At 31.4% G+C, this 13,611-nt stretch overlaps 1 protein-coding gene across 1 annotated transcript; it reads left to right on the top strand.

The window, feature by feature from the left end:
* The first annotated feature begins 5,138 nt into the window (after positions 1-5,138).
* LOC102585386 (ent-copalyl diphosphate synthase, chloroplastic) lies at positions 5,139-12,148 on the top strand. The gene is given in 13 exon segments (XM_015309672.1): positions 5,139-5,439; positions 6,660-6,843; positions 8,520-8,734; positions 8,871-8,991; positions 9,312-9,424; positions 10,074-10,300; positions 10,384-10,391; positions 10,393-10,497; positions 10,563-10,661; positions 10,718-10,891; positions 11,005-11,086; positions 11,622-11,807; positions 11,894-12,148. Coding segments are annotated over 13 exon segments (2,019 nt in total). The 3' UTR covers positions 12,098-12,148.
* The last annotated feature ends 1,463 nt before the right edge of the window (positions 12,149-13,611 follow it).

The raw sequence follows: 13,611 nt of genomic DNA, 5'->3' as shown, positions 1-13,611 counted from the left end.
TGACTTGAAGAGTACAAAATCTTCGTCAGGAATATTAAGGCTAAATGATTTGAAAAAGATAAAATCTTCATCGTTAGCTAGAAACATTGTTGTATTTGAGGTTTCTGGAGATTAAAACCTTTTTGGTTTACTACTTTGTCTGAATGTGAAACTGATTCGAAGAATATTAAAACTTCATCAGAATTCAAGGTTCATTCGGTTAACTATTAGAAGAATATAAGAACTTCATCGTTAAACAAGAAACAAGTTGTATAAAGATTGAATCTTTACTGTTAGTATTCTAAATACTAAATGGTTTGTCTAGTTGTGACAAAACAAGAAAAAAAAAACACTAGTGACATAAAATTAGTGATTTTTGTGCCTGCAATGAGTGTTTATATGGATTAAATCTCAGAAAAAAGGCTTCGTGTTGCCAATGTGTAAGCATGGGAAAAAATATGTGGAAAATAATTTCAAATACTTGAAAAATATTTTTGAGATAAAGACAAAATTAGACTTACTATCTAATTTAAATTTGAAAGTACAAGATATGAAATTTAATGACATTCTTGTATTATATTAGACCCACAAAATTCTTGGAGTATATATTTGATATTGTGGACGTTGAGTCTCTCTTGACTAGTATATGATATGACTAGTATAAAACCACAAAACTATTTTATTCTTTCAAAAGAATTGTATTCTTTGATGAAAAAGTTTCACTTAAAATATTGTGATTTTTCATGGAAAGATATGTCTATTAAAATAAAAAAAAAATTGTATAGACATGAACATTGGTGAAAGTGATCTGTTATATTTGTGTTGTAAAATAAATATTTGGGTCATATTGTCCTTATTGGACCGATGAGACTATGATCATGGGTAATTCTATAACAAATTGAATGTTATGGAAAGGTCCTTCTGAAAAGGACATATGGGAAGGTGTTGACTCTAAAACAATGTATGTATTTGAGAAAGTTATAAAAGGTAAAGAACAAAATATTTGTGGAAAAAGGTTACCTCACAGAAGGTTTTTTCAAACTTAGTATTTTTGTTTGTTCTTATTTGCTTGAATCAAATTGTTTGTGACATAAATGCTTGGGACATGTCAATTACAAAACCTTCCAAAAACTGATCAACTGAGAAGTTTTGCCTAACTTCTAGTGCAATAAATCAAAATGTCAAGTATGTGTTGTTGAAAGGAAGTTTAATACCTTAGAATTGATTTACACTGACATTTGTGATATGAAATCAACACCATCTCGTGGTGGGAAAAAGTATTTCATAAATTTTATTGACAATTGCACTAGATATTGTTATGTTTATTATCTGAATGGTAAGGATAAAACAATAAAAACATATTGGCAATATAAAACTGAAGTTGAAAATCAGTTGGATAAAGAGATTGTCATGATTAGAAGTGGTAGATGTGGAGAATATGATTCTTCTTTTGCAGATATATATTTGAAAAATGAAATCATCCATCAAATTACTTACTGCACATTCTCACCTCAATCTAATGATATTATTGACAGAAAAAAACTGAACTTTGAAGGAAATGTTGAATGTCTTATTTATAATTTCAGGTTTATCACAAAATTTGTGGGGGGTGCTATCATTATAGCAAAAGAGAACAACAAAAAGTTTGTCTGTTTAGAAAGAGAGAAACAAAAGGTTTTGTTTGTTAGTAAATGGAGTAACAACTATGAAAAAAAACTTTTGTATGCTAAAAAAGGGAGCAACAAGAAGTTGTGTTTGTTCAGACTTTGTTGTATACAGATTGTATGCCTTTATTCATTTTGATTGTATTTGGTGTATATATCCCTTGTTAATTGTATTGTTGTATTTATTTAAACCTGTATAGGCAACCATCTTGTCATACAGATATGATTGTATATTGGGCTGGAAAGATGACTTAGAAGATGGGGAGAAGTAAATCAGTATTGGTTCCTGGGACATACTATTTTAAAGTCCAGCACTCAAGCAGCCCAAATATAGCTGCTTCCAATTGCATCCCGGGGTTGTTTCGTAGATGGTAACTAGAGTTCTGCAAATATTAATAATGTAAGTATTAGTTATGTATTATTTATGCAAAGATTAGTTATTTCACAACATATCAATTACTCAATATGTTCCCTACCCAATATGACGTCAGAGTAATAAACCAAATCAGGAAAAAAGTTGTTATAGGATTAAATATTTTTACACATACTAACCTGTCCAAAGTTTTGATCCCTAGTCTAACCTAATTAAGAACGTTTAATTTGTTTTAAAGCTATGTTACTAGTTGGGAAGGCCTATTAATATGTTGAATTAAGAGAGATAATGTATAATTATTCCTCTAAATTTGAATCTCATTTTTAAGAAGATATTTAAACTTTGTGAGGGTCCTATTATCCTCTAAGTAATTTTAAGCTGATATTAATATGTATTTGTTTTTGGCCAAAAAGAAAAAGATGAAAAAATTAGTTTTAACATATTTTTTTAAAAAGAAAAGTTATTTTCCTGCTCTTTTTTTTTTTGCCTTTTCTTTCTTTTATTTCACCCTTGTTAATTATAGGGCTATGGTTTGATTATCGCCGTTTGCTTTTTTGGTGTGAACGATAAAGAGTATCAAAATATAAGAAAAATGAGTGAAGAGGGAGATGCCCGCTGACAGCCTATCGTTTTCAGTGAAGAGGCATTTTAAGACGATGAAGAGGTGGTAAGAGATCGTAAAGAGAAGTATTGAAAACAAATCTTAATTTGGCGCAAATTATTAATTTCATTTCTGAATTACTGGCAGTCTTAAAATCTCTTCTACTTGATTAACTAAACTTAGATACACCTCGGTCACTCCCAATCTGCCACATGATATAGTAAGTGAGCTTGATGAGAATTTAGGGGTGTAATTCACGCATGTTGCAAGTTCGAGGTGTATTTAAATTCAGTTAGTCAAATAAAATGGTGTCTTTTTAAGGCTATCAATAGTTTAAGAATAAAACTAATAATTCACGCCTAATGTAAGGGTATTTCAGAGAAATAATGGAGTAAAAATCTCAAAATTTTGATGAATTGAAAAAAGACATTAATACCAATTCAAAATTGTTAAGGGAGGTGATAGAATACCTACCCGCAAAATTTAAGTGTTTACTTAAAAATAAGATACAAGTTGAGGGAATAATTATGTACTATTTTCAATAAGAAATGTTTCATACAACTATATATATAATACAGATAGCAAAAGTTTTCCAAAGAATATATTGGGAAATCATTCATCTCACAGCACTCATTATTTAACCACTACTTTTAATTTAGTTTCATTTTTCAAAGAATTAAGAGCAAAAAAGAAAATAAATATTTTGATGTTTTGTCAATCTTATTTAACCATGGCGTCTTCTCTCGAATTATCTCTCACCGCCCGCCGCTACGCATCTGCGATTAAACGTGAGCTCTACTTTACCCTTCTCAATATTCTTCTTCTCTTTTAATGTAACTCTACTCTCAATATATTATTAAGTACTATTTTCTTTTTCTCATATTTGACAACTATTTAATACTATCTATCAATATTTTATCAGTGTTAGATTTCACTTTGGCAAAAAGTTCACATAAGAATAGTCTTTTATTTAAATTATTTATTTATTTTAAGAATAATTTTGAAATATTGCAATATATTTGTGACCATTCCCACTTCAAAGTCAAAGATTAAGAAGATTCTCCTGATTTTTTATGTTATGGCCTCCTACAAAACTAGAAACGAATTGGCTTAGCTCTCGAAACTACCGACGAAGTAGAAAGTTGTCCGCAATTCATTGCCTATTTTGAGGCTATAACTGTAATAAAAATATCAGATGGGAGAAGCCTGAAAGCAGAAGAGGTAGCTTACTAACCTACTAGAGTAAGTAGTCTTGTCCGAAAGCCTCAGGTGAAAAGACAGCTTAAAAGTAACAAGGTTCTGAAAGAAAGACAGGCCTTAAGGCAACTAAAGGTAGGAAGGTAGGTTAAAGTGACTGGTCTTTCTTATCCGAAAGCAAACAAGACAACAAGGGAGGTCTTTAAATTATGTGTCCAGTTAAACTATATCACCTATATAAATTGAAACGAATAGGGTGACATGATATATATAAATAAAATGTGTATTGTAATTTTTAAGTACTAATGAAATACTCACTATTTTACAGAAAAAGTAAGTTTCGGTTATAGTCTACAATTCAATATTGGGGTTTCAAGACGTCGACACACACAAGGTATTGATTAGGTAGTATTTTTTAATTCTTTTGTCCTTTCTTTTTTACTGTAATTTTATTGACAAAAATAGTGACATTATCGATTTGTTACAAAAATGATTTGCCAGTTATCAAGTCGAACGACAACATGGAGGAAGAAAAAGAAACAACACACAGTGTGGTTTGACCAAATTAGAAAATATTCTTGCTTTTATTTTTCTTACTTGAGCTTATTGTTCTAGGAACAACTCAATATAATTGAATTTCTAAAACGAAATTTTAATTGGAGGTCTAAAATCTATAAAAAATTAATAGTAAGGTATAATACATAACTTATTTTTGAAAAAAGGCCACAAAATTGGCATGTCTTACTTTGTCTAGGCTCTAGCCATAGAGCCGGCACTGCTTAGCTCCTCACCAATATGAATTACACATGCATGCTCTATTATTTATCTAATGGATCAAATTTATTTTATTAACTAAGTAACATTAACTATGGTTGACAATAATTTTCTCTCCTCTTTTTCTTTTTATTCTCATTACCGTTAATAGACTCGCAAATATTTTCAAAAAATATGCAGAGCTAAAAATTTATACAAAGAAATTCATGAAATAATAAACAAATATGTTATTTATCGGTGGTGTTTATATTTATATGGCATAAAATAAATATTTTATTTTGTCATATTAGACATTTTAAAGTAAAATTTAGTTGAGTGATTTTATTGATACAAAAGTCAAAGTTGAGTGATTTTATTAATACAAAATAAAGTTCAGTGACTTTGCTAAATAAAATTTCAAAGTTGAGTGATCTTTTGAGAAATTAACTCTTTAATCTTTCGACAAAGAAAATTTGAACCTCACTTCACCTAGAACCGACCTTGTATATGTTGACGATATATACATCTAAACCAGTCATTAGATTATCTAAAACATAACTACATGTAAAAGATGTACACATCAAGTATGATAAAGGAACACATGATTGACGTGGTCCGATTAATGGTGCAATCGATGGATGATGGGGAAATAAGTGTATCAGCTTATGATACAGCTTGGGTTGCTCTTGTGAAAGACGTCAATAATAATCCTCAATTCCCTTCATGTATTGAATGGATTGCCAACAATCAACTTGTTGATGGCTCTTGGGGTGACAAATTCATATTTTTGGCTCATGATCGTATCATCAACACATTGGCATGTATTATTGCCTTGAAATCTTGGAATGTGCATCACCACAAAAGTGAACTAGGTAATAATTAACTACTTTAATTATTTTTTGTAGTCATCGTTGTGTCTTCCCAAGCTCAAACTTCCAAGATATCATCTCTAGTTGTTATCTCCTCTAACTATTGCCTACAACTATGGGTGACATATGGTTGGATTGGATCGAATTTGGATTGATTGAGCCAAAATGAACTGAATTACAATCTATCATATAAAATATGGGTAAATATGAATTTAGGTAAAATGGTTCTCACACACTTAAATCTCCTAAAGTCGAAAGAAACATTAAATCAAAGCTAAACTTTGTTGTTTATGTTTCTGCAAAGTTATTGTGTTAAGTATTTGTTAGTACAAATTAAATAACAAAAAATATATCTACATAGGCGCCACATAGAATAATATATAAGAATGGAGACATGAGACTTAACAGTTCAAAATATATGTTTAAAGTTGGATGACAATGACAAATATATCAAAAAAAGTATACAACAACATACTAGCTAGTGTAGTCCCACATAGTGAGGTCTAGGGAGGACTGAGTGTACACATACCTTACCTCTACCTCTTGTTTTTTTATGGACCATTGGATAATAAGAATGGAGACATGAGACTTAACAGTTCAAAATATATGTTTAAAGTTTGATGACAATGACAAATATATCAAAAAGTTATACAACAACATACTAGCTAGTGTAGTCCCACATATAGTGAGGTCTAAGGAGGATTGAGTGTAAACGTACCTTACCTCTACCTCTTGTTTTTTATGGACCATTGGCTCAAGACAAATATAGACTATAAGATGATGTAACGAAAGTATAAGAAACAATAGGTAGTAACAAAACAACATAGTTGATTAATATTAACTCCTTTGCAAGTCTTTCTCCAAACCTCCAAATTAATATTAACTCATGTGCAAGTCTCGTCAATCAAAATTTCATCATCCGCAAATAACATACACCATGTCATGACTTCACTTTGAATTTGTTGCATCAATACATCCATCATCAAAGCAACTGAAAATGGGCTAAGGGTTGATTATATTCCTGGTGCAACCCCATTAACATAGAGATGTGCTCCGAGTCAAATATATTCAAAAAGTATGAGAAAGGATAAATATATTTTGTTTAAGAGTACAAAAACAAATATGTCATTTTTCTCATTTAATCTATATATGTGGAGGTAATAATGCATTCTCTTTTGGATTCTTATTTTTATTTTTTATTTTGGGTGGGGAGGGTGGTATAGGAATGTCGTTTATCAAAGAAAATTTAAGCAAGATTGCAGATGAAAATGTTGAGCATATGCCAATCGGATTTGAAGTGGCATTTCCTTCACTTATTGAGATTGGAAGAAATATCGGCATTCATATTCCGGATGATTCTTGTGTTTTGAGAGACATATATGACAAAAGAAATCTAAAACTCACAAGGTAAGCAAGCAAATTTTGTACTTACTACTTAACTTTACAAAATCAAATAATTTACCTTGGGATAAAAAATTCCCCCGTCGTTATTTCAAGAGACCACAAAAATATCCTCAAGAGTTAAATACCCTCTTGAAGGGGTATTTGTGGTCTCTTAGGATAAGAGCGGGGCATCTTTTAGGGAAAAAGGATAAATATACCTCCGAACTATCGTAAATAGTATGCAGATATCCTTTGTCATACTTTGGGAAATTAGTGCCCTTGCAGTAAAAAAACTAGAGCATATATACCCTTTATACTAACGGACATACACGTGTCTTAATCTTATCCACTGACCCTATATTTATTAAATATCGGATCGATGGATAAGATTGCGCCACGTGTCCCTATTTAGTCTTCCGTTAGAGTGAAGAGCATATATGCTCTAGTTTTTGGACGGCAAGGGCACCAATGTTCCAAAAGTATGATGGAGGGTATCTGCATACCATTTATGATAGTCCGAGAGTATATTTGTCATTTTTTCCCATTTTTATCCCAAAATGTAATGAATGGTATAAGTAGTCTATTTCGCATAGTTCTGAGACAATTTTGTCCCTTTTCCGTTTAAATATTAAGAACTCATACCACTTAAGTACAATCATTAATTAGTGATAACGTTTATATAAATGAAGCATATTTGATATTCATTATAGTTGAACTTAAATATATACGAAGAGAGAATTTCAAGTGCCCAAGCAGACAAGTCAACATGCCTGCTTGGGCACTTTGAGGATATTTCGATAAATTTAAATGAAATGGAATAATGTTGATAGTAATTTCTATATATAATAAGGGAACTTTCACATATAGCCACTCAAAAATAACTTAATTACGTTCTATAACTATAGTTTGTTAATTACGATTTGTAGCTATATGTTATAGGGAGGAGAATGGCGAGCGAGATTGGGAGAGGGAGGAGAGAAGCGAGCGAGAGAGGGCAGAGAGTGGAGAGAGGCTAATTGTATATGTATATTTGTCGAATTGTTTAGGTATATTTGTCAAATAATTGTATATATGTAACTAATATACATATGTATTTGTATATCTGGCGAGCGAGATTGGAAGAGGAGGAGAGAGGTGAGCAATATTAGGAGAGGGAGGAGAGAGGTGAGCGAGATTGGGTAGAGAGTGGAGAGAGAGGCGAACTGTATATTTATATCTGTCAGATAATTGTATATTTATATAACTGATATACATTTGTATTTGTATAACTGGCGAGCGAGATTGAGAGAGGGAGGAGAGAGGCGAGCGATATTGGGAGAGAGAGGAGAGAGGCGAGCGAGGTTGGGCAGAGAGTGGAGAGAGACGAATTATATATGTATATCTATCAGATAATTGTATATATGTGTATAATTTGTATGTGTATATGTATAAAAGAGGACAAGTGACGTAATTAAAGCTAAAATTAAGTTGCTAGCCGTAATTAATTCAAACTATAGCTATATTAGCTAATTAACTAGTATAGGTTTACTTTTCCCTTTAATACACCCATAAACGAGCCTATAAGTAACGGAACCAAAATTTTCACGAAATGAATTCAACATCTACTATACATACATAAAATATTTTAACTTTATATATATGATGATATTAATATGATGCTAAGAGTACTATTAGTGCAATTTTCCCTATATAATATATAGGGTGCCGAGAGACAAAATGCACAAAGTGCCGACACCGTTACTCTTCAGTTTGGAAGGGATGCCAGATTTGGAGTGGCAAAAGCTACTTCTCTTGCAGTGTGCTGATGGTTCTTTCCTCTTTTCTCCATCCTCCACTGCCTTTGCATTTATGCAGACTAGAGATCATAATTCTCTCAATTATCTCACCAACATTGTTCACAAATTCAATGGCGGAGGTACGTCACATATACTACCTTTTACCTTTTGGCAGAGGCGGATCCACATGCACCCGACAACTTTTTATTTTTTCTACTATTGTTTTTTATTTCTCTAGAGCTAATTTTGACATTTGAATGCATAATAATTATTAAGTTCCAAATGTATATCCGGTGGACTTATTTGAGCACATTTGGATTGTTGATCGATTGCAAAGACTTGGAATTTCTCGGTATTTTGAGGCAGAAATTAAAGAATGTGTCGATTATGTCAATAGGTACGACATAGTACGTACTACTACAACTATTTTGAGCAAGTTTTGAGAAATTTAAGGACTATATGTGAATACTCCGTCCACCGATCTATTTTATTTATCATGATTATTAAAAATAATTGATCAAAAATATTTATTATTTTAAAAAATTAAAATATAATTAATTATTTTTTCACCTTTACCTTTGTTCCAATAAATTAGAGAGAATATTATTAATGATAGAAGTAATAGTACTACTCTCTTAGTTCATTTTTACTTGTTTTTATTTAATTGAACACACCTCTTGAGAAATATTAATAAATAAAATGATATGTTTATTTTAGATATTGGACAAATGAAGGAATCTGCTGGGCTAGAAATTACAGATTTCAAGACATTGATGTCACGGCCATGGGTTTTAGACTTTTAAGGTTGCATGGCTACGTCGTTTCTACTGGTAAGTCATTCACTTGAATTGAATTATCAGTCCATTGTCTTTGGTAATGAATTTACGTAGAGCAGAATTTAGCCAAATAATGTTATAGTGACAATAACAAAGACAATAGTAAGTTATAATAATAACAGTAAAACAAAGAGAAAATACATAACCTCCGAACTTGGCAGCACAACTTACTTCAACACTTAAACTACATGGACGTTTAAACACCCCCTTAATAACTTTAGAGTGAATTAAGTATCACCCTGAGAGTATAGTACCACTCTCACCCGCCAGCACCACATCACAACCATGTATTTAAAGTTATTAAGGGGGTACTTAATTCACTCAAAAATTATTAAGAGGGTGTTTAAACGTTCGTGTAGTTTAAGTGTTAAGCTAAATTGTGCTGCCATGTTTGGAGGTTTTTTATGTGTTTTTTCTAAAACAAATAAAGAAGACACAAAGTTAATGTGGTTTGGTTGGTGTGACCTAGTCCATAGTGGAGAGGAGTAATTTTACTACATCAACAAAAATTCAAAAGAGAGTGCATGTTGTTCTAGATCAATTTTATTGATTATATAAAAAAATATGTACATTATCAATTGATATAAGCTTAAACTCTTTAGTACTAATATTGATAAATTACATGGGTTTTTTTCCCCAATAGATGCATTCAAAATCTTTGAGAGCAAGGGTGAATTCTTTTGCGTGGCGGGACAAACAAGTCAGGCTGTGACTGGAATGTATAATTTATTTAGAGCTTCACAGTTAATATTTCCTAAAGAGAAGATACTTGATGATGCAAAGAAATTCTCCTCCAATTTCTTGCAAGAAAAACGTGCTCAAAATCAACTTATAGACAAATGGATCATCACCAAAGATCTCCCTGGAGAGGTAAAAATAATTAATTACACTCTCTATCAGTTTGGATAAGAATATTACTTAATTTGATTCAGTTTTTGTGTGTGTCTTAACAGGTAGGGTACATTAGACGTACCGTGGTATGCCAATTTGCCTCGCTTAGAAACAAGGTTCTTTCTCGAACAATATGGTGGTGAAGACGATGTGTGGATTGGCAAAACTTTATACAGGTATATATTTTAATTTAGTAGTAATAAATAGCGCCATTTGGTATTTATAATTTTTCACTTTTCAGGATGCCCTTAATCAATAATAACACATATTTGGAACTGGCAAAATTGGATTACAACCAGTGCCAAGCACTGCATCAGCTTGAGTGGAAAAGCATTCTCCAGTAAGTTTAGATGAACTGACAGAACATACACAAGATTTATTAATAAATTGTTACAGGTGGTACAAAGAATGTAGATTAGTAGAGTTTGGATTGAGTGAAAGAAGCTTATTGGTGAGGTATTATTTGGCGATGGGAAGTGTATTTGAACCAGAAAGGTACATAGAGCGACTGGTTTGGGCCAAAGTTGCTGCTATTATGGAGACTATTCAATGCCTCAATTCTAATGCTAAGTGAGCCTATCATGCATATTGTTTTAATTAGCTAGATGGACTATTCACAGTGAACCTTATTTTAAATTAATTTATGTGAACTAATTTTGAACTCGATCGCATGCAATATATAGGACAGGACAAAGGCTCGTCGAAACTCTACTTGAAGCATTGATGATTCATGGCATAGACATCCATCAACACTTGCATCATGCTGTTAGTCCTACTTACTTACTTTTGCAATTATATTATATTTAGGCAGAATATATTGATAATCCTTAAATTTGTCTGCAAACTTCATCTAAATATTTGAGTTACAGATTGAGCACCTAATAAAGTGTTCCTATATATTAAGTAGGTATTTTCGATTCAAATTTTGAAAAAGGTATGCACGTGTTCTCAAATTAATAAGTCATCTCATTTTATTATATTATATGCATGAGCTTTGATTGGACCAGACATGAGATAATTTTAACGACTTATTGATGCTAATGCATATAATTAAAGGGGATATCATATTTTAAATAATTAACTCATCTATGTAATAGACACTTGAGAACACACATAAAAACGTTTCAAAGACTTGTGCAGTAAGTATCTAACAAAAACATCTTTATCAGATACTCAATTGAAACATGTCATAATATTGTTGTCGTCGCCTTATACTTCCTTTAGCAGGCTAATATGGTAAATTTGTTTTTTGAGACAAATAAAAAAATCTAAAAATTTATTAATGTGGGAACATGTATAGTGGGAAAAGTGGATGATATTGGAAGAGGGAGGCGAAGGAAAAGGAGGTGCAGAACTACTAATTCGGACGCTAAATTTGTGCACCGGCAAGTCAGATGAGCTATTGTTGTCGCATCCTATGTATCAAAAGCTCCTCAACATATCCAATAGAGTTTGCCACCGTCTTCATCTCTTCCACCGCGCAAAGGTTAAAAATTAAACTCATAGAATTTAACTCCTGAATCCACTTTTGCTGGTAATTACAATATGTTGATATCGGATACTAATTTGTAGGTACCGAATATGAAGGGTCGAAGAATTGAACATGACATGCAACAACTAGTTGAACTTGTGCTATCCAAATCTGATGAAGATATAGATGCCAACGTCAAGCAAACGTTTCTTAATGTAGCCAAGAGTTTTTACAATGTTGCTTATTGTAGTCCAACAATGATCAATCTCCACATTGACAAGGTGCTCTTCCAAAGAGTACTTTAATCATTTGAGGGTATCAACTTTATTGTTGCTTATAGTCTCATCTTGCATATCCTTTCCACAATTAAAAGAGTTTGACTTCTCTATATTGATGTTTATAGTTTGTCGATAAAACAATGTAATAAAAATTCTCAAATTATAGTTTGTCTTATTAAAGATCTAATATTGTAAAAGTTGAAAATGATATAATATATATATATATATATATATATGAAATTTAAAAAATAAAAAAGATAATGATTATACATGATTAAATCACATATAAATTCAAAATCTATTAATTGTTGCATATTATATTAGTTGTTAAAAGTGTCCATTATATATTCATGAGAATGTCATACTATTAGATATTGAAGTACGATATCTACATAGTTATTTATTTATATAATAAATAACTATAAATGACCAATAGCAGATGCATCATTAATGGTGTAATCAATTTTTTTCTCGACAACCATTGATTAATTAGAAATAGGGATAACAATAAAATGGTGTGGAGTAAGTATGGGGTGAGTGTAAGATTATTCGGAGCAGCATAGTCTCTAAGCAGGTGCAGAGCGGGTCAAAACCAGCTTTATTTTTTAAACTTACGTGAGTGCAAGGTGAATGTGAATCTCCTCCCTTCTTGTGTTCTCTTCTTGTTTGATAAAAATCATACATAACACAGAAATTTTCTCGTCTATTATTGAAGTTTATTATCATATTAGTATTAATAGATCAACAGGAAAATATACTCAATCTACAATTTGAAGTATTTGTTTTGATTAGTACTATGATAAATTGATTGTTATTTTTTCTTGATTTAGACGGTCAAGTGAAAAATGAAGTATTGTTACTAATTCCAGTGAGACATTGTTCACAAAGTTGAATTATGAAAATTGGATACTATTAATATATCAAAATTTATGTAAAAGGAAAAAAGTCAAGGAATAAATTAAAACATAATTTCTTTGTTTGAGGTTTGGGTGCAAAGTTATATATTGTGATGTGTATATTTATTTACGTGATTAAACAAAAAAAATGAGATCAAATAAGAATTTTACAGGAATGGGGTGGGGCATATTTATGCGGGGCGGAGTGGAGGAATTACAAAATAGCACTACTCGGGGTGAATTCATGTGGGGCGGGGTGGAGCAGATTGAGATTATAAAAAAAAATGCACTACACGAGGCGGGGCGGAGCGCGTTAAAATTTTTACGAGTTAAGCTTTGCCAACCTCCACCCACTCCATTGCCATCTCTAATTTGAAAGACCTGTTAAATTTGTATTTTGACGTTTCAAACGTTAGTATTTTAATTATTTGCTAAAATCTATTCTAATAAATTGGGTCAACAATAATTCTAACAACGACGAAAAAATATTATTTAAATTGATAAATGGAATATATTTATAACCTTATAAAGATAGTGAACATGTAGACTAACTTAATATCTCAATCAAAAATATTTTTAACCCCCAATATGCGGTAATTGTCTTGTTCCCAATATATTTCCATTGATGTGAAATATCAATTCATC

The sequence above is a fragment of the Solanum tuberosum genome, unplaced genomic scaffold (genome assembly GCF_000226075.1).
Source record: "Solanum tuberosum cultivar DM 1-3 516 R44 unplaced genomic scaffold, SolTub_3.0 scf00110, whole genome shotgun sequence".
In the NCBI taxonomy this organism is placed as follows: domain Eukaryota; kingdom Viridiplantae; phylum Streptophyta; class Magnoliopsida; order Solanales; family Solanaceae; genus Solanum; species Solanum tuberosum.
Note: the sequence above shows the minus strand (reverse complement) of the source record. Positions and strands in the feature narration are given on the sequence as shown.